The sequence below is a fragment of the Gopherus evgoodei genome, chromosome 7, assembly GCF_007399415.2.
Source record: "Gopherus evgoodei ecotype Sinaloan lineage chromosome 7, rGopEvg1_v1.p, whole genome shotgun sequence".
NCBI lineage: Eukaryota > Metazoa > Chordata > Testudines > Testudinidae > Gopherus > Gopherus evgoodei.
Window position 1 is genome coordinate 12,953,800 of NC_044328.1, and position 19,253 is coordinate 12,973,052.

The window sequence follows — 19,253 nt, forward strand, 5'->3', positions numbered from 1 at the left end:
CGGTAGAGTGATTGACATGAGGCTCTGTTTGCATCGGAAGCACTGAGGAGCAGTACTTAGGAATAGAGCTAATATCATGCTTTTTTGGCTCACCATGATCCTGCACACTTTATGCACATAAACAAGTTCCTTTGCCTTCAAGGGGATTACTAATGTGAGTGGGAGCTGTAGGATCAGACTGAGGATTCATGTTTCCAGAAGTTGTCAGAGTAGTAATACATCACTTACATTAGCCCTAGAACTGTTACTGCCCAAGACGGGAACTCATTGGTTGGCAAGTTCCCTGGAGGCTCAATTCAGCTGAACTCCAGGATGACATTTCATTTAGACACAAGCTAGATGGCTGTAATATTTATCCACTTCTGCCTCTGGATAAGAGAACGTCACCTATTCCTCATGGGTGACTTATTCTTGGAAGACCCACAGATTGGTTTGCTTCCAACCATTGAGTCCAAAACCATATACCTGTGGATTTTCTTGAGCATTGATCTTGCTAAATCCCTGATTTCCTCCAAGCACAGATGCATCCCACAGTGCTGAAGTATGATCACACACTGTAATAAGACTGAATTAGCTACTGTTTGAGAAAACGAGAGGTTGTATTTACAAAATGAGCTACAGGAATTGTTTCACTATGCGCAAAAGGGAGGTACAGCAAGTAGGGATGAGAAAACTAGTTCTGAAAAAACTAAAAACTGCAGCTTCTCTGGAGCCTTTGGTAGAAACAAACCCAAACTAGACTCTCTCAAGGTTCTGAAATATTCCACTTTCTCCACACATTTTTCCTCTGTGTGTGTCTCTCTACATGTCTAGGTCTCTGCTGGTACTAGGACTGCAAGACTTAAAATACTAAGAGTATCTTCCTTCAAGCCCAGCTCCAGGGAATACTGGAGATCTCACAAGCATGCCGTTTCCCCAAGAGATTTCCTGCCCTGTTTTGATGACTTGAGAGCTTTCGATAGGCTTTCAGTAAAAATCTAAACTTGCATGTTGTTTTCTATCAGCTCTGTGTTCTTGGGGAACACAGAGCTGATAGGAACGTAGTACCCAACCTGTCTGTAGGAACGTAGTACCCAACCCAACACAGGGCGTAGTGCCCAACCTGTCTGACTCACGAAAGACCTTCCCCCCTTGCAGCCTCTGCTTGAGCCAAACCTGATCAGAAGAAAGAAAGACTTACAAAAAGCAATGAAAAAGGTAGCGGGAGACACACCTAAAGCCCTCCGGACAAGGATGACTGGATTAAGGAAACTCCCCTAGCCTCATTTGCATCGGAGATCGGACAGGGAAGCATCTCCATTAGCATACAGAATGGAGAACAGAGTTCTAAGGCAAGAACTGCACTGAACTCTGGGACCAGAAAAGCTGGAAAGCACTGCATGATGGGGGATCTCTGCTCCAGATGTTAATGAGCCCACACCTGCCCACACCCAGCTTAGAAGTTGTCAGACCAATTCTAGTAACAAATCCTTTATTGGTATCCAAAATACTGAAGTTGCCTAACTGCATTGCGAGCTCCCTCAAAGGCACACTGCCTGTAGCTTGGAATGATCAGCTCCTATTGTCTAGCCTGAACAAAACAACTTTGGCATACTCCCTTGAGCCAACAGTTTACCCATAAACAAATCTAGTGTTCTCCCTTGAACCACCTGTTGTTTCCCTACAAACCCCCCTAGCCATACTCAAGTAGGTGTTCTGATGCCTGGATCCAAAATCTGCACCAGTTCCAGTGGAACTTCATCTTCTCCTGACTGATCGTGCTGGGGGCTCTGCCTGTCTCCAGCACTCTGGAGCCTCAGCTACCACCACCACCTGGGAACCCCGATCAATTCAAGCTTCACAAAGTGGTGACAACCCATCTCTCTCTCTAGGTGAAGCCTTCTGACCCTGACCTGTGTGATCAGTTATAGTTTTCTAAACCTGACTTTTATAATCAAATTTAAGTTAGATTTAATATTATAACTGTTGTGTTTGTTTGGCTCCCCTTGTATGGTTATTACCTGGCAATAAATAACGTTCATGGTTAAGCTGGTTACTTCTCTCCTGGATTTGCTCATCAAGTGGGTTACTACCAGAACAATTGTAACGTGAAAGTGGGGATAGGGATGTGCTGAACCTGAGGTATACGAGGGTGACAGCTTGGAAGTGCTGCTCGACCCAACCTACTGAGTCCAGGAACATAAAAGGGGTCAGCTTGGGAGTGCTGATTAATCCAGCCCTCTCAGATGCGCTCGGGGAGAGAGAGAGAGAGTGAGTGTTCATTCATCTGATTCTGGGGCTGGAAGAACCCAGCCCTGGGGAACATAGGTCCTGCAGGATGGCTCCATTGGGAGGGAACTTGCAGCAAGGAGAAGTAGAACTCTGTATGAGAATGCCAGTGACACAGCAGTACATTGATCGACTTACAGACACCCCCCCTCGAAGAGTAACCCTAATAAATGAGCATACCCCAAAGTAATGGGCAAATCTAGCAACAGTATGGTTATCTGGACCAAGCACATGACCTAACCTTTTCAGACACATACATCATTAATGCTGTGTTCCTTTTAACAGTCAGCTAGTGGTGTGATTCTTAATGGCCAAACTATGCACTCCACGCCTGAAGGCAGACAAGATAATGGTGGATGGCAAGATTTTTATTCCTTTACCTCATGGAAATTTGACTTTTCTGAGCAAGAAGTAGAGAATAAGATCTATGCAAAAGTAGTACAGTGATGGTTGCAGTGTATCTGGCACATGGAGAGACCACTGAGCCAAATTCTGCCTTGTATCACACCCTGGGCAACCAGAGTACAAATCAGGGCAGATCTTGACTTTGATTAGGTGGATGCCTGCACAAGTCACAGGGCGGTATTTGATCCTAAATTACCTTCATCCTATGTAATCTACACTGTGAGATGACAGTTTCTCTGTTTTTGGCTGTGAGCACTCACCTATTTCCTGTCCCATTTTTCTAATACCTTGGATAACATTCATTTTTTAATCCTGGCACTTTCAGATAAAGTTGGGTTTCAACACCGCTGATCTGAAATCTCATCATCGAATGCACACAAAGCAGAGTGTACAGCCATTCAAAAGTCTTGACCACAGTCTAACAGACTAATGCAATCGTTCTGTAGATTACTAACTTGAACCTTTAATATCTGACTGCATCAAGTCTAATTCTCCAGAAACATTTCCTCACCTCAACCCAGTGATAGAGCATCTTTATAGTTGTTAGCAAGCATGCCAAGTTGTAGGATTGCTCTGTTAACTAACATGCAGGAAGGTCCACATTTAGGAGTGGTTCAGGACTTGCATTTCCCAGAATTAAATCAGGAACAGAGCATCACAGAGGAAACTGGGTATGGGTTCAAGCCAACTCTTACTGAAAAATGGGCCTCTTTCCACTGACGTGAATGGGATTCAGCCCTAGAAATCTATGCTGCAGGAAAATATCAGTATCTGCTGGACTCAGAGAAGTCTGGAGGAAGAAAAGCAGCCCAGAATGAAGAGATAAGAGAGGGCTTCATAACTCCAACTCAGATAAGCCACAGGTCAAGTCACTGCCAACATGGTGGCAAGAGCGAATGGGCAGCACACGAACCAGCCCATGCTCAGAAATCATTCAAAAATAGAAACTTTACAAAACAATTATTATCCAGTTTAGCTCAGTTAAAATAGTCAGTTGGTGCTTGGCAACACTTTTCCAGAATTGGATATTTCAATGAAATTTTTTCATGAAAAATCTTAAACGCTATTTGTGAAAACTTCCCCAACCGGCTGTGTAAAGTCACAATAGCTTTTGTATGATCAGATCTTTAGTGTAGTGTTTGCGTTTGTAATTTTCTATTTTAGAACAAACACTTTCTATAACCCACTGAATAATGATACCAAAGTGAAAGAGCAAAAGGCTATTTTTGTATGCTTAAAAATAAAACAGAACTTTCATATTAAACAAACAAATTAAGCAGAACTAGGAAATGGCAAACAAGATGCATTTCATAACGCAAAAAGCAAAGTTTGTGAGCCAAAGGGTGAGTGAAGGCAAAGAAAGCTGAGTGAGATAAGCAGCATCAGCAGATGACACTAGTGCAGAATAAGGAAATCTCAATAAAGAAGGCTATTAACAACGGTATGAAAACACAATAGCAAACCTCTGTAGAGCGTGGTCTGCGCAGAACCAGACTCTTTGGATAAAAGAAATCAGATGAGGAATGCTGCCACGAAATATAAGAGGGAAAAAAAGTGAAAAAAGCAATGTTTCTCCTGGATACAGAACAGCACATAAACACCAAGAGTTCAAGGTCTTTTGCAATACAGTTACTAATACCCCCTTTCACTAAGCTGGACAATAAACTGTGTGCAGTGTCACATCAATGTCACATACGGTTAGCTGCAGAATCACCAACTGGCAGAAAATTGTAAAATAAGATGAAAAACAAATACTTGGCACTTATGTAGAGTTGCTTTATTTCCTGTTTGTTTTGGCTTCATAACACGCCACACAAAAATCTAATGGGGAAAAAGGTCTTAAGCAACCCTTGTTTTTATGAACTCCACCTAAGACAGGGGTGGGCAACCTTTTTGGCCCGAGGGCCACATTGGGTGGGGAAATTGTATGGTGGGCCATGGATGTAGGGCTGAGGCAGGGGGTTGAGGTGCAGGAGGGAGTTCAGGATGTGGGAGGGGGTGCAGTGTGCAGGAAGGGGCTCAGGGCAAGGGGTTGGGGTACAGGATGGGTTTGGGGTGCAGGACAGGGCTCAGGGTAGGGGGTTGGGGTTGTGGGGTCCAGAAGGGGTTTGGGGTGCAGGCTCTGGCCCGGCATTGCTTACCTTGACCGGCTCCAGGATGGCAGTGGCATGCAGCGGGGCTAAGGCTGGCTCCCTGTCTGCCCTGGCCCCTGGCCAGCATGTCCAGCAGTGGCTCCTGGGGTGGGGTGGGGCAGGCAGCTCCGTGCGTGCTGCCCTCGCCTGCGGGTATCACCCCCAAGGTTCCCATTGGCTGCGGTTCCCTGTTCCTGGCCAATGAGAGCTGTGGGGGGCGGTGCCTGCAGGTGAGGGCAGCACATGGAGCCCTCTGCACCCCCTCTCCCAGGGGCTGTAGGAACATGGTGCCGGCTGCTTCCAGGAGCAGTGTGGGGCCAGGGAGCCTGCCTTATCCCCACTGCCTCATGAGTCTAGCAATCCTGCGGGCCGGACTGAAAGCCCTGACGGGCCGGATCCAGCCCATAAGCCGTAGTTTGCCCTCCCCTGACCTAAGAGTTAGCTAGCAAGAGCGCTGACTAACTTGTATTCTAGTTAAAGTCACTGAAATAAAACAGAGCTTGCCAAAGACTTCTGAAGTTGCATCGAGTTTGGTTGGTTTCAAAGGGAAAGGAAATCCAGCAGTGCAGAGTCCACGTCACCAGAAAATCTCGTCCTGTCCAATACTATGAGGTCACAAGCACTCTCATCTGCCATTTCAAGGCAGTGTTCTTACATTATACAGGTGTGAATGTCTCTGTTAAATTAACTGATTTCAGTTAAGATTATCTTAGTGTAAAGTACTTGCTGGCTTGGATGTATAAAGGAAAAGCAAAGAGATTTGGAAGGAACATGTGCAGTTTCACAGGGACTGGAAATAAGCCAGAAGGTTCAAAAGGTCAGCTTGGAGCATATTTGCAATGGCAGTGATGTAGTCAGGAATACTTTGAAACATTAAAAGTCTGTTGGGTCATTGACAAGGGAACATATTGTATACAAGCCACACACCAATAAATACAAGCAGTCTGTCTCCCAATCACTGCCACAATACACTGTTTTACACCCATACAGCTGAATGAGCAACGAGCCCTAAATCAGCCTAAAAGCCTGACAAATCTACAGCGGCTTCCACCCAGCAGTTCACCAGCAGCTCAACCCACTGGTCCTCAATCAGGGAAGGGCTGATGGTTTTAGAGCACACTTCACATAAGGGCATGTCTCCACCTTCTAATTTTAGAGGAAGAGGCATCAAAATACCCAGACTGTCTGTTACTAGGGCAACAAATCACTTCCTTATATTTCTCCTGAAAGAACTGACTCTTCTACGAATGTCACAGCGTTGGATAATTGGTATCGGCTGATGCCGTGATATGCTGGTCATGGACAGCAGTATTTGTACAAATGACACAATTCAGTGTGGTGAAAGCCACTGGCCTGAGAGAACATCCAATATGCTGAGAGACTGCTGAACTCGAATTAATATGAAAATTAGATACTATTAACTTAGGTTTAAACAGAGACTGGGAATGGTTGGGTCATTACACTAATTGAATCTATTTCCCTATGTTAAGTTCTCCTCACACCTTCTATGGATCATCTCAATTATCACTTCAAAGATTTTTTTTCTCCTGCTGATGATAGCTCATCTCAGTTGATTAGACTCTTCCTGTTGGTATGCATACTTCCACCTTCTCGTGTTCTCTGTATGTATAGATATCTCCTGTCTGTGTGTTCCATTCTATGCATCCAAAGAAGTGGGCTGTAGCTCATGAAAGTTTATGCTGAAATAAATTTATTAGGCTCTAAGGTGCCACAAGTACTCCTGTTCTTTTAACATGCTTACTGACTTCCAAGATTTCCCAAGCTGGACCAGCCCCTCTCTTCCTATGAAGAGGAAAATGGTGATGATATTTCACTACAAATTTCGAGAAAAAAATTCAAAATCTTTGAAAATTTTTGACCTCTACTATTTAATAGTCATACTCTCTGTAATTGTAAAGTAATTTCTACAGACATTTGCAACCAAATGGCATGAATCTGCAATGATCAATCCAGACAGTTAACTGTGTCATCCATACACTACAGTGTGGGCCTGATTCTCCTCTGATACCAGTGTATTTGTACTGATTTAGATTTATACCTGATTTACAGCAATCAGAGCAGAATCGGCTCCAAATAAAAATCATCCTTAGCTTTTAGATAGCACTTTTCATCAGTAGATCGCAAAATGCTGTACAAAGGAGGTCAGTAGCATTATCCCTATTTTACAGATAGGGAAACTGAGGCACAGAGCAGTGACGTGACTTTCCCAAGGTCACCCAGCAGGCCAGCAACAGAGCCAGGAATAAAACAGAAGTATGTTCCAGTTCAATGCTCCATCCACTAGGCCACACTATAGTATCATGTATAGTTCATGTGGCCAGATATATAAGGGTATGTCTAAGATGGACATACTATACTATGCAGACCTTCTGACTGGCATCTGTGGCTTGACCTGCATCCACACTGCAAAAGGTCAGGGCTTGGACACGGACTCAGGCTCGGATCCACCCCCTAGGAGGGCACTAGGACACAAGTCCTGAGGGCTTGGCTGACCCAAGACAGACTGATCTGTATGTGGATGGAAGTGGGGTTTGGTCTGAAACCTGGTTGGGAGCCCGGTCTCAGTGTGCAGTGCAGACATACCTTAAGAGTATGTCTATATGGCAAAAACACCCAACAGCAGCCAGTTTCAGAGCCCGAGTCTATAGACTATGGCTTGTGGGGCTTGCACTCCCATGCTAAAATCGTCGTGCTGACACTTGGGCTCACACTGGAGCTAGGGCTCTGAAATCCACCCCTCTCTGCAGGCTTCAGAGCCCCAGCTCCTGCTGGAGCTGCAACAGCTCCATGGCTATTTTTGGCACCATCACACGAGTCCGAGTCTGTAGACTCAAGCTCTGAGACTTAGCTGCCATGGGGTTCTTTTTGCTGTGCAGACGTACCCTGAAGTGTTAACGTGGTTATTTTCAGCAGCAAATAAACGATGAAAAATAACCCAGTTTTGAAGTGCGAAAGTCTTCTCTGAGAAAGCGTCTATTCAGAACAATTTGCTAGTGCTGGATCGGGCTGCATCTGTTAAAGCTCTGCTTTGCATTGATTCCCCAACATCTTCCTGAAAGTCTGAATCTGCTGCTGGACTGTTGTCCCAGTTTACACTGTTCCCCACAAAAATAACAGCATGTTAGCTACATTCAGAGTAAACACGCTAAGGAGAATGTTGTCCAGTGTGGCGTGCCAGCATCACGTTTCATAAGAAGAGAACTGCTACGAACTGAGCACACCATGAACACAGCACGTACATTCACCAAAGTGCCTCTTGGCCCATTTTTCATCTGCAGACTCTGAAACTTGAGCCCAGAAACATTCACCAGGCTCACAGGTGCACACTCTCTCATCTCTGCATATGACCAGGCACGTGCAAACACAAATGGGGTAACCGACTCCATGGCGAACTAACCCACTAGTGCCCATAAAGGCCTGTTGGCACTTCTCACACACACAGCCAGGTTCTCATCTGGCATAAATCAGTTTAGCGCCACTGAAGTCATCAAGAATCTGATCCAGAAAGTTTGGCCACACAAATTTTAAGTCTTGGTTCAGGCTGGCTTAAAATGTGGCCCTAAATATTGAGGGGCACATCTAGCATTAAGTATATGTCTTAGCATTCAAAACAGAATAAATTAGGTTTAAAGGGTTCATTTAGATGGTGAAGGAAGATCAGCCCATGCTGAGCAATGCAGCAAATGGCTCTAAAGAACACAGCACAGCTGACAAACAAGGTACAGAGATGTCATGACTGTGTGAAAATAAAAAGATTCATTGACGCATTTGCTTTGTTCACAATATTCCCTTGAGATTTTCCCCTCATGCTGTAAGGTGAACAATGTCCTGGGGACAATGCCCTCTTTGGAACAATACATTGCAACAAATACACTGAGATGGTGAACATAGGATGCGCAGCAGCACCTCTGGAGTAAAACACTGTACTTGCTACCAGGATTGTCGTGGTGGGGCAATAAAAACCATAGGAAATCACTTTCTGTCAAGGAGAAAGATCAGTTACTGTGTGTGCAAATTATCTGGAGTGTAACTGAGCTTAGTGTCTACCTCCTGTTTATCTTACCCGTAGCTTATCTTCTGCCTTAGTGGACTGCTTACAGTCGGGATGCCATACAGTAGAACCTGGAATAAAATAATGCATTACTCAGAGTAAATCAGATGACTTCAGGTCATAGAGAAGAGAACATTAAAATACTTAGACAGACCCCTCATTGCATCGCAATGTGCTGGGAACAACCTACAAATTCCACCCCAGCATGTGAGAAATGCAACAGAATTAAAAACAAAGACCGTGTCAGCCTACAGTGGCATCTATCTGAGGGTCCCAAAGTACTTTTCACATGAGTGAATTAAACCTCACGCACAATCTTGTGCAGCAGGGATAGGTTCTGTTCAAATATGATGTTGCAGCCAGAAAAGTCATGTTGCTGTGGGTCAGAGAAGGCGGCTGGATCTATGGCTGGGTCACAGAGGTGAGAGAAGAGGAAGTGGGTCTTATGTCTAGCTTCCTATGCAGTCGTGGGTAAACCCTTCCCACTAAGTCCCTTCACCTTTTCTCTCATTTGCAAAAGGGAGGTACAGTAATAATACCGATTAAAACTGGCATTGATTGGTGGAGAGGGGTGGGTGTGTGTGTGTGTGTGTGTGTGTGTGTGTGTGTGTGTGTGTGTGTGTGTGTGTGTGAGAGAGAAAAGCAACAGAAACAGAGAGGAGCAAAGAAGCCTCAGACACAGATAGGGAACCCTGGTGGCATGACCTTGAGGAAAAGAGAGCTTTTTGGTATAGTGCTGGCTGAAAGAGGCTTGGAACCACGAGCAAAGAAACTATCTCCAGTTGTTTGATTCCTCCTGTATTCAGGGAAACAGGACTTCGTAAACAAACAGGATTGTATCAGAGAAATACCTGACCATCACCAATTTCTCCTCCTAGTGGAAACAATCCAAAAGACCCCCAAAATCAGCTAACCTCTTGAGTCAAAAAGGGGTAACAATAACTTCATTACCCCCCAGTGGTGCTGTGAGGCTCAATTCATTAACACCTGTAAGGGCTGGTCTACACTGGGTGGCACTGGGGGTCGATGTAAGATACGCAACTTCAGCTATGGGAATAGTGTAGCTGAAATCGACGTATCTTATTTCGACTTACCTCCCGTCCTCAGGGCACGAGATGGATGGCTGCGGCTCCCCCATTGACTCCGCTTCCGCCTCTCACCCTGGTGGAGTTCCGGAGTCGACGGGAGCGCGTTCAGGGATCGATACATCGCGTCTAGACAAGACATGATACATCGATCCCCAATAGATCGATCGCTACCTGCCGATCCGGCGGGTAGTCTGGACGTACACTCAGTGTCTTGGAGCATCTTGGATGGAAGGCACTATCTTCAGTAAGTGCAGAGTATTATAATCCTAGCATCACCTCATCTAGGGGTGGCCAAACTGTGGCTCTGGAGCTGCATGCGGCTCTTTAGAAGTTAATATGTGGCTCCTTACCTAGGCACTGATTCCGGTAGCTGGAGCTACAAACGACAACTTTCCAATGTGCTGGGGGGGTGCTCACTGCTCAGCCCCCTGCTCTGCCCCAAGCCCTGCCCCCACTCCACCCCTTCCCCCAAGCCTGCCATGTCCTCGTTCCTCCTCCCTTCCCTCCTGAGCACGTGAAACAGCTGATTGTGGTGGGTGGGGGGAGTAGGCGCTGATTGGTGGGGAATGCCGGCAGACAGGAAGCACTAGGGGCTGGGGAGCGGATGGGGGGCTGCTGACGTATCACTGTGGCTCTTTGGTAATGTACATTGGTAAATTCTGGCTCCTTCTCAGGCTGAGGTTGGCCACCCCTGACCTAATCCATCCCACCCCACCCTCCCCATCCCTGAGTGCAGGATGCAATGAGGACTCAGAAAGAAACAACAGAACAGCATGTTTTGTGCTAAAATCCTGATTCCTGCACTATGCCTGAGTGGCCAGCTCAGGAGGGCACCCCAGTGAGCAAGGAATCCCCTTCCCTAGGCCATGGTGCAGCACCCTTGAGGTTGCACCCCTGTCACACCTCCCCTGCTGTTATAAGAGGGGCATTAGCTAGTGGGTCTGCATAGGGTTAGATTCAGCCCCACTCTCACATGTTGCTGCCCAGGGATGCACAAGGAGCTCCAAAGGCTCAGGTTCTGCTGCCTCTACAGCAGACAGGGTGGTTAAAACCCCTCCATACCTGGGTTCCTCCCATCACTGAAGAACTGTATCTGGGGGATAGGGTTTTACTATCCTCTGTAGCATGGGGAATGGATCACCTGCTAGGATCATCTGGGCATAGCTCATCTAATCAATTCCCTCCCTCGGGCATTGGTGGTACCTCGGTTGCTCCTGTTCTGTCTGTGGTGCACAACAGTTTATCCTTTCAAGGACTGAAATGCTGCCACTAGTTACTATCCAGATTGAAACTGCTTCTGAGCAGAGGCTAAACATAAATGGATTTTTAAACTTGACTGCACTCTATTGTGGTCAAAGCCAAAGCACCATTCCAACCACAATGAAGCCAAATGTTTGCCTGCAAGAAAGATCCTCCCCACCCCACTCCTCTGCATCCGCAATGAAACACAAAAATCTACCGTATTTCAGCATGAATATTATCTCACGTGCAGGCACAGGAGATCCTTCCCAACAAAGGCCAAGTTAAAAGGTACGGGTCGGGGTAGCTCTGAGGGGAGCCTTTATTTCAAAAGGTCCCTTTCTTGTGCTGAAGCACAAACCGTCAGGAGTGATTCCAATTGCCAGCAGCACACAATGTAAACAGCATCAATAGGAGACTGGAAGGAACACGTGGACTCTGAATCACAGCATCAGATGTCCAGCTTTGAGCCTGATCCAAGGAAGAAGAAACTGCTCGTTCAGCAGGGGAAGCATTCAGTGAACAGGAGGAAGCATGGCAAGTGCCGAAACAAAAGATGGCAAGTGCCGAAATACCAGCCTCAGAGCCAGGGCTGTACAAACCCTGCAAAGGTCAGAATGAAACCAGTCCTTGAAGGTTCACTTAAAGGCCTGATGAACAGGAACGTTCATGAGGCTCTAAAATGGGACTCAAGCGAGCCGGGTTTAGTTCCCAGCTCTGCCACAGACTCCCTGTGGGCAGGGCCGGCTTTAGGCCTATTCCACCAATTCCTAAGAGGGCCCCGGGTCCAGTGAGAATCCCTTCCCTGGCTAGAGGCACCTTTTTAATTTTTACTCACTTGGTGGCGCTTTGGATCCTCAGTGGCACTTCAGCAGCGGGTCCTTCGCTTACTCTGGGTCTTCGGCGTCACTTTGGCAGCAGGTCCTTCAGTGCCACTGAAGACCTGGAGCGAGTGAAGGACCCGCCACCAAAGTGCTGCCAAAGACTCAGAGCTCCGCCCGGTGAGTACAAGCCCCACGCATTTTTTACATGTTTTTTAAGTCATCCCTGCCGGGGCCCCGTCGAAACTGTTCGAATTGGGCCCCACACTTCCTAAAGTCGGCCCTGCCTGTGGGACTCTGGGGAAATTCACATCCTCTCTCTGGGACTCCATTCCCCTTCTGTAAAACAGATTTCCTTTCTCCCACCCTTTGTCTTAAATATTTACACTGCAAACTCTCTGGGGCAAGGGCTGGGTCTGACTGTGTGTGTGTCCAGCATGTAGCACAATGGGGTCTCTAGATGTGAACATTCCTTAGGCAGAATTGGGTAGGGGGTAGTTCCCCAGCTTCTGGGGGGAAGCAGAGTGGCATGGAGTTGAGCTGTGCTTTTCAGAGAGCTAACAACCTCAATATCAGTTCACAAACTTGATGAGAGGTTTGAAACACAGCAAACTTCAAACCCAAACTCAGATCAAGTGGGTATGAGGTTAGATGTGACTATTTTGCTGTCCCGTACCTCAAGCCAACCACGGCTTCTAGGTTTTATCCACCCAAATGTGCTCATTTATTTTGAAACAGCTCAGAGCTATGTAAATCTTCCAGACCCATCCTAGTTCAGTTTAATTACTTTTCTATTGGAAACTCTACAGTACACTGCTGTTAATCCCTCCATCACCACGTGTTTGTTTGCTCCCTTGGCAGACACTAAACAAAATGTTCAGCTGTCCAACTTTTTTTCTGCATGCACCAGCACCACAACACAGAGCAAGCTCTGAAATCTACAAACTCGGGTTAAGAGAATAAGCCTGGAAAGCATGAAAGGCTACATGAAAACCAGCTACAGCAGGCACGTTCTAAACCCTAAGCAACGTCTCACCCTGGCACCAATCCCCTGGGTGAGACAGAGAAATGTGTTATATGGAAACGCGGGAGAAAAAATTTTTGGTGCTATTCCTTATTTCCCCAGGCAAACCCACAGATTCTCTCCCATTATTATAGAAAGGTAATTTGAGGCTGGAAAACACAGGTGGATTAGTTTGTTTCAACGCACACTGTTCTTTTTGCAGGTTTCCTCTGTTTTCATTAGATGTAACATTCAAGTAGCCATCAATAAACACACTGGATGAAATCCTGGCCCCAGAACTCACCGTGGGGCAAGGATTGCATTCGTGTTCTTACACAGAGGGCAATGGAGGAATGAGATGCAGACACAAACAATGCCCAGTGGAGATGGTAATTATGAAAGGAGGGAGCTTCCTGCTTTCACTCATTTTACGATATGCAATTGTTCCCCTTGCAGCAAAATGCTTGGGAAGCTACTACCGTTCCATTCGGAGCAGGGGGAACTGGTTCCCCTGGGGGAACCTATACTGATGGCTTCACCATATTCCTATGCACTGAAGCTCAGAGGGACTTTCACCATGGGAAAGACTTTCAGGTACATGATACTTAGATCCAACAAGCTAAATGCAGCCTGCAGCAAGCTGGTAAAATTCTTCCTGAAGGGCCTGATGATACAATCAGTGCAGTAAGTTGGTAAGAAAACAGTTGTAAACAGTGGAGTAGTGTAACTTGCATTGATTTGCCATTAGGTGGAGAAAAAAAGAGTGCAACTTGCATCCAAGGGGCAGGGAGGTGAAGGCAGGGACACAGCGTGAAAGAAATGATGAGATGAAGGAGCCAGACACCTCTCCTGAGCCATCCCCCTGGGCTAAATTTATCACCAAGGTGTATGTACAGTTCTCATTGGCTTTAGCGTGCTCAGCAGTGTTGGTGGTCTGTGATATACAGGAGGCTGACTAGATGATCCAGTGGCCCCTTCTGCCCTTAAACTCTGACTCTATTTTAGGAGTTGCATTTACACCAAGGGTTAGACTGGGTCACCAAGGAATCCCCAATCAGAGTATGCTTGCCTATTCACCATATGCCAGACTGGTGCAAGTTACATCAGTTCAGCCCTTCCTACGATTGACATTGTGACACTGGCAGACCAGGTGCCAGCTCTTGCCAAGGCTGTAGGCATCAGCTGAGCCCTGACAAATTCATAGCTGGAAACCAGATCAGCTCACCTGTACGTTAGTATTGTTCAAGACAGCTACTAGACTTACCAGAATGGGATTAGTGTCTAAAGTCTATGGAATGCTTGTAAGTTGTTGCATGCATTCATTTCAACTTGCAACGTTTTGCTTTATAACTGTAAAAACGCTAACTCTGAACCTGTGAAACCAGTCAGGAGGAATGGTCCACCACTCATCAAGACAGGTTATGAAAACTAAATTGGTCATCGTGGAACATCATGATACAAAGACTTGGTCAATGGCCCTCTCACACCACCGAAGGTGCTACATGCAAGAAAGCCCATCTGTTGAATGCTGGAAGAAGGGGATAAAACAGGGACACAAGAAAAATTTCTCTCTCTCTTTGCTGGAGCTAGGAAACAGAAGCAGAGATCCCCAGGGTTAACCCTAAAAGACATTCAGCGCTGACAGATTACTATAAATCTGTCATCTGTTGGAACCACAGACTAACTCATTTGTGTATATATGTTTGACGGCTTTAATCTGTAAATAACATTTCTTTTCTTAGTTAATAAATCCTTAGTTTACTATAGGAGTGGCTATAAGCGTTGTCTTTAGTGAGAGATCGGAGGAACAAACTGACTTGGGGTAAGTGACTGGTCTTTTGGGACTACAAGCAACCTGAATCTTTTGTGATCTTTGATGTATGGCAACCAACCAGCATTAATTTCAGCCTGCCTGGGTAGTGAGATTGACTGGAATGCCTAAGGGGACCGTCTGTGACCTCATGGTGAGACGGTTATAGTTATCAGGAGTTCACATTTAGCACTGGGTTGGCGAAATCTAATTACAGGATTTACAACCAATTTGGGGGCTCTGCCCTGCTTTTTGACAGTTGCCCGGAGGCTGGCACTCACAGTTGTAAACCACTCCAGACAGCGTGACAGACATCACCACTGATTTTTGGTTGAACAAATCCATTTACTTTTCACTTGTTCAGACCCTCGTGTTGCCCTTTGTTTTCTAACTCATCACTAGGGCCCTACTGAATTCACGGCTGTGAAAAACGCGTCACAGACTGAAATCTGATCTCCCTCGTGTAGGGTGAACAGACAGCAAGTGTGAAAAATCAGGACTGGGGGGGGGCAATTGGAGCCTACATAAGAAAGAGATCCAAAAATCAGGACTGTCCTTATAAAACCAGGACATCTGGTCACCCTACCCCCGTGAAATCTGCTTGCAGTCAGGGGCTCCCATCCTGTGCAGGGCTCCAGCCGCTAGTCCCAGCTAGGGATGAGGAGGAAAGAGACTTCCTCTTCCTTTGCAGGGGCACTCGCAGGTTGGGTCAGACCTACCTCCGGGATCTCTCCTGGCTGCAGGAAGCTCCATGCTCCAGCAGTCAGCCCCAGACACGGGGAGGTTGTGGCTCCAGCTGTCAGCTCCCCACTCCAGCGGGACGCTGCAGGCAACTGGATGTATGGTACCCCCCATACCATGCAACCCTCGTTTCTACACTGCTACTGACGCTGGTTTTAGAGCTGGGCACCTGGCCAGCAAACTTCCTCTCTGGCTACTCAGCTCTGAAGGCAGCACCCTGCTAGTAGCAGGGCAGAAATAGGGGTAGCAAATCCCATGATGCCCTTACAATAGCCTCAGGACCCTCGCACCTTGACCGCCTTTTGGATCTAGACCCCTGCGGTGTTGGTTACAACACCGTGAAATTTCAGATGAAAATGGACAGCAAAAAAGAAGTGGATGGGAAAAACGATTGAAGAACATGTGAACATACAAGTAAGTAGATGGGGATAAAAGAGCAACATGACTAGACAAAAGGGGAATTCAGATAGAAAAACAAACGTGAAGAAAGAGTGGTTCAGAGATAGAAGTTACAGAAGTATGGGTGGGTGGGTGGAGAAATCTCTCTCTCTCTCTCTCTCTCTCTCTCTCACACACACACACACACACACACACACACAGAGTTTGGACTAAGGCCCATTAAAATTACTGGAAGGCTTTCCACTGATTTCAACAGGCTCTGGATCAGGTTCCAAAAGAGAAGGAGACTATATGATCAAAATAATGAAGGGAGAAACAACAAAAACGGTTGCTCAAAACCATTTCTCACTCATTCTGGTGTCCCACATATATCTGTTCACTGAGGATTATGTAAAACACCAAAGTTCAAGGGCTGACCAATAAAATTTACCTGTGACAATACATTTTAAAAGCACAATTTGGGGCAACCACAGTTTGGAGTGACTGCGGGGTAATTGTTTGGGCACCCTAATATGAAACGTTCACCAGGATGGTGACATCTATTCCTCAAGGAACATCAATGATGATGAGCCAGCTGTAATCCCAGTTACCTAAGATCTCAGCAGACGTCTTCGAATGACTATGAGAGGGGAAAAATTAAAATGGACATCTCCTGACTGGCAAGTGAGTGTGCTATCAGACATCAACAGAGCTGCTAAAGGATCACTGATGATATGCTACTTCCTGAATGGCTGTCCGACTCTAAGCCTGTTTCGGGCACAGCTGGGGAACAAAGGCATCCTTACCTTGCAGGTACATTTCTTCTCCTTCCGTGAACATTTGGTTGCATCTGCTGCATCGTGCACAGCTCGGATGATAATGCTTGTCACCTGCCTAAAGAAAAATAAACAGGGCGATAAGGAATCAATAAGGAAGTGATACACCATCCGATTATTATTCATTGTTAGGCCCCTGCCTATCTTCCTTTTGTTGCTTTTTAATTTATATGATGCTGCTCTGAAGTTGTCACAGAACAGACACTGCTTAGTAGCGGCATGAGCTTTCCCGACATTGTCCCAGAAAAGTGGGTCATTCAAATATGTAGTTACCACCTGAATGGTTCAGTCTCAGTGGTCAATTAATTCCTTGGCACTCCTTTCTGTTACTGTCAATCACGGTGCTAATTTAATGAGGGATTTGTAGGTGGACTCCTGGGACCATCAGTTTGTTTCACACAGGTCACCTGACTTCAAAGACCAATCTCAATTCACGGGTCAGCACCAGCAACCTGACCTGAAGCTGAACAAGTGACCTAAGGTGCTAAATACTCAAAATCCTATTACCAAATCCAAATCCTCTGAGTAACTCGGTCTCTTAAATACACTGATACTCATAATAAACTGCTCTGATCAAAATTTGGAGCTATCCAAAGGACTGGAAAACAAAGCACAGATATTAAAAGCGATTTCATCTCACCAGAGACCAGAGTTATCAGTGCATTAACTCTTTCATATCAGAAAGTGAACCTATTGATACAGGGCCCACATCAGATTAGACACTTACTAAGGAATGAGGCTAGCGCCTGCAGTGCTATGAACTAAGCAACCCCATATGTTGTAGATGCCACCCGAACGACAATCACTGCAGGTGCCATCTTGCTTGAAGCAACTGTACAACTGGACGCTGGAGTGATACCATAAGCAGCCACCAAACCATATTACACTTGCACCATATGATGTATTATGAATGTCTGACAAAAAACAATTGCCAGCAATAGGAAAAGCCTTGTCTACACTTACTGGGGTTTGACACGTGGGGATCGATGCATCCGCAGTCAATTTAGCGGGTCTACTGAAGATCCGCCAAATCGACCGCAGATTGTTCCCCTGTCGACGCAAGGGGAGTCAATAGGAGAGCCTCTCCAGTCAACATTGCGTAGTGTGAACCCAGCGGTAAGTAGATCTCAGTACGTCAACGTAGCTGAAGTTGCATAACTTAGTTCGATCTCCCCCTGTCGTGTAGGCAAAGCCTTAGAAAGGCAGACACACATACACACTACACTTGGTCAGATACTCAGATGGTGTAAATCAGTGTAGCTTCAATATAGCTATGCTGATTTACAGAAGCTGCAGGTCTGGCCCAATTATTTCACTTCCTCTTTGTTTTATATAAAATAATGAAAGAAAATAAACCAGGAAAACTATTTAAAACATACGGTCTCCAGCCACAAAATATCAAGTTCCACAACAAATTCCCAATCCCCAAAATGCTGCTATTCAGCCGCCCCAGCTAAGTATCTTTACTGCACATTTTATCACCGCATGGTGACTGTATTTAGACTAGACCTACCAATCACTAAATCATATAATGCTTGACAAATTTACTGGACACCTTATCAGCCTAATGACCAATCCCACAGGGCAGAGTGAAAAATACTTGTGTTATCATGCCAACAAAAATGTAAAGGAGCATAACAGTTGCTTGTTCTGTAGTTTATTTACTTGTCACATATTGTTAATCAACTTCCTAGTGAATAGATATTTTAAAAATTGAACTTGCTACTAATTAGATCTTTGATTAATTTCAGCTGGGGCCAACTAATAACATATACCTCTACCATGCTATAACACGACCCGATATAACACAGGTTCACGTATAGCGCGGTAGCAGCAGGGCTCCGGCGGTGCTTTAAAGGGTCCAGGGCTCCAGCTGCTGTGGGGGGCTCAGGGCCCTTTAAATCACCACCGGAGCCTTGCCGCCCCTACCCAGATTTGGGAAGATCTGGAACCCCCCCCCAGTGACTGAGGTGGCCCACCACCACCGACACACATTTTGTGAATACCCTGGGGGCAGTGGACAGGCCAAACGGGAGAACCATAAATTGGTAGTGTTCCTGCCTCACTGTGAAATGGAGGAAGCGTCTGTACCCCTCAAATATATGAATGTGGAAGTACGCATCCTGTAGATTGAGGGCAGCGTACCAGTCCCCAGGATCCAGGGAGAGGATGATGGAGGCCAGGGAGACCATGTGGAACTTGAGCTTCACCATGTACTGGTTCAAGCCTCACAGGTCCCAAGCCCCCCTTTGGACCTTCAGGATAAGGAAATAGTGGGAGTAGTACCCCTTGCCTTTGAACTCCCCGAGTACCGCTTCCACTGCTCCTAGGCCCAGGATCTGCCCCCTCTTCTGCTCTAGCAGGGCCTCATGCGAGGGGTCCCCCAGGAGGGACAGGGGTGAGGGGTGGTTGGGCAGGGAGCCAAGGTACCCAAGAGCAGCGCCCAGCCCATGTCCCTGC

At 46.2% G+C, this 19,253-nt stretch overlaps 1 protein-coding gene across 18 annotated transcripts in view; it reads right to left on the reverse strand.

Moving 5' to 3' along the window:
- Positions 1-19,253, reverse strand: part of ABLIM1 (actin binding LIM protein 1) — a 315,920-nt gene that overhangs the window by 63,491 nt on the left and 233,176 nt on the right. For 13 of the 18 annotated variants that reach the window (XM_030569044.1, XM_030569053.1, XM_030569056.1 and 10 more), the window contains exons 7-9: positions 16,764-16,851; positions 8,890-8,948; positions 4,137-4,199 (exon numbers count right to left, since the gene is read on the reverse strand). In XM_030569044.1, coding sequence (XP_030424904.1) covers positions 4,137-4,199; positions 8,890-8,948; positions 16,764-16,851 — 210 coding nt within the window. The remainder of the gene's footprint in view (positions 1-4,136; positions 4,200-8,889; positions 8,949-16,763; positions 16,852-19,253) is intronic. The other 5 variants (XM_030569048.1, XM_030569059.1, XM_030569055.1 and 2 more) reach the window with 1 other exon arrangement.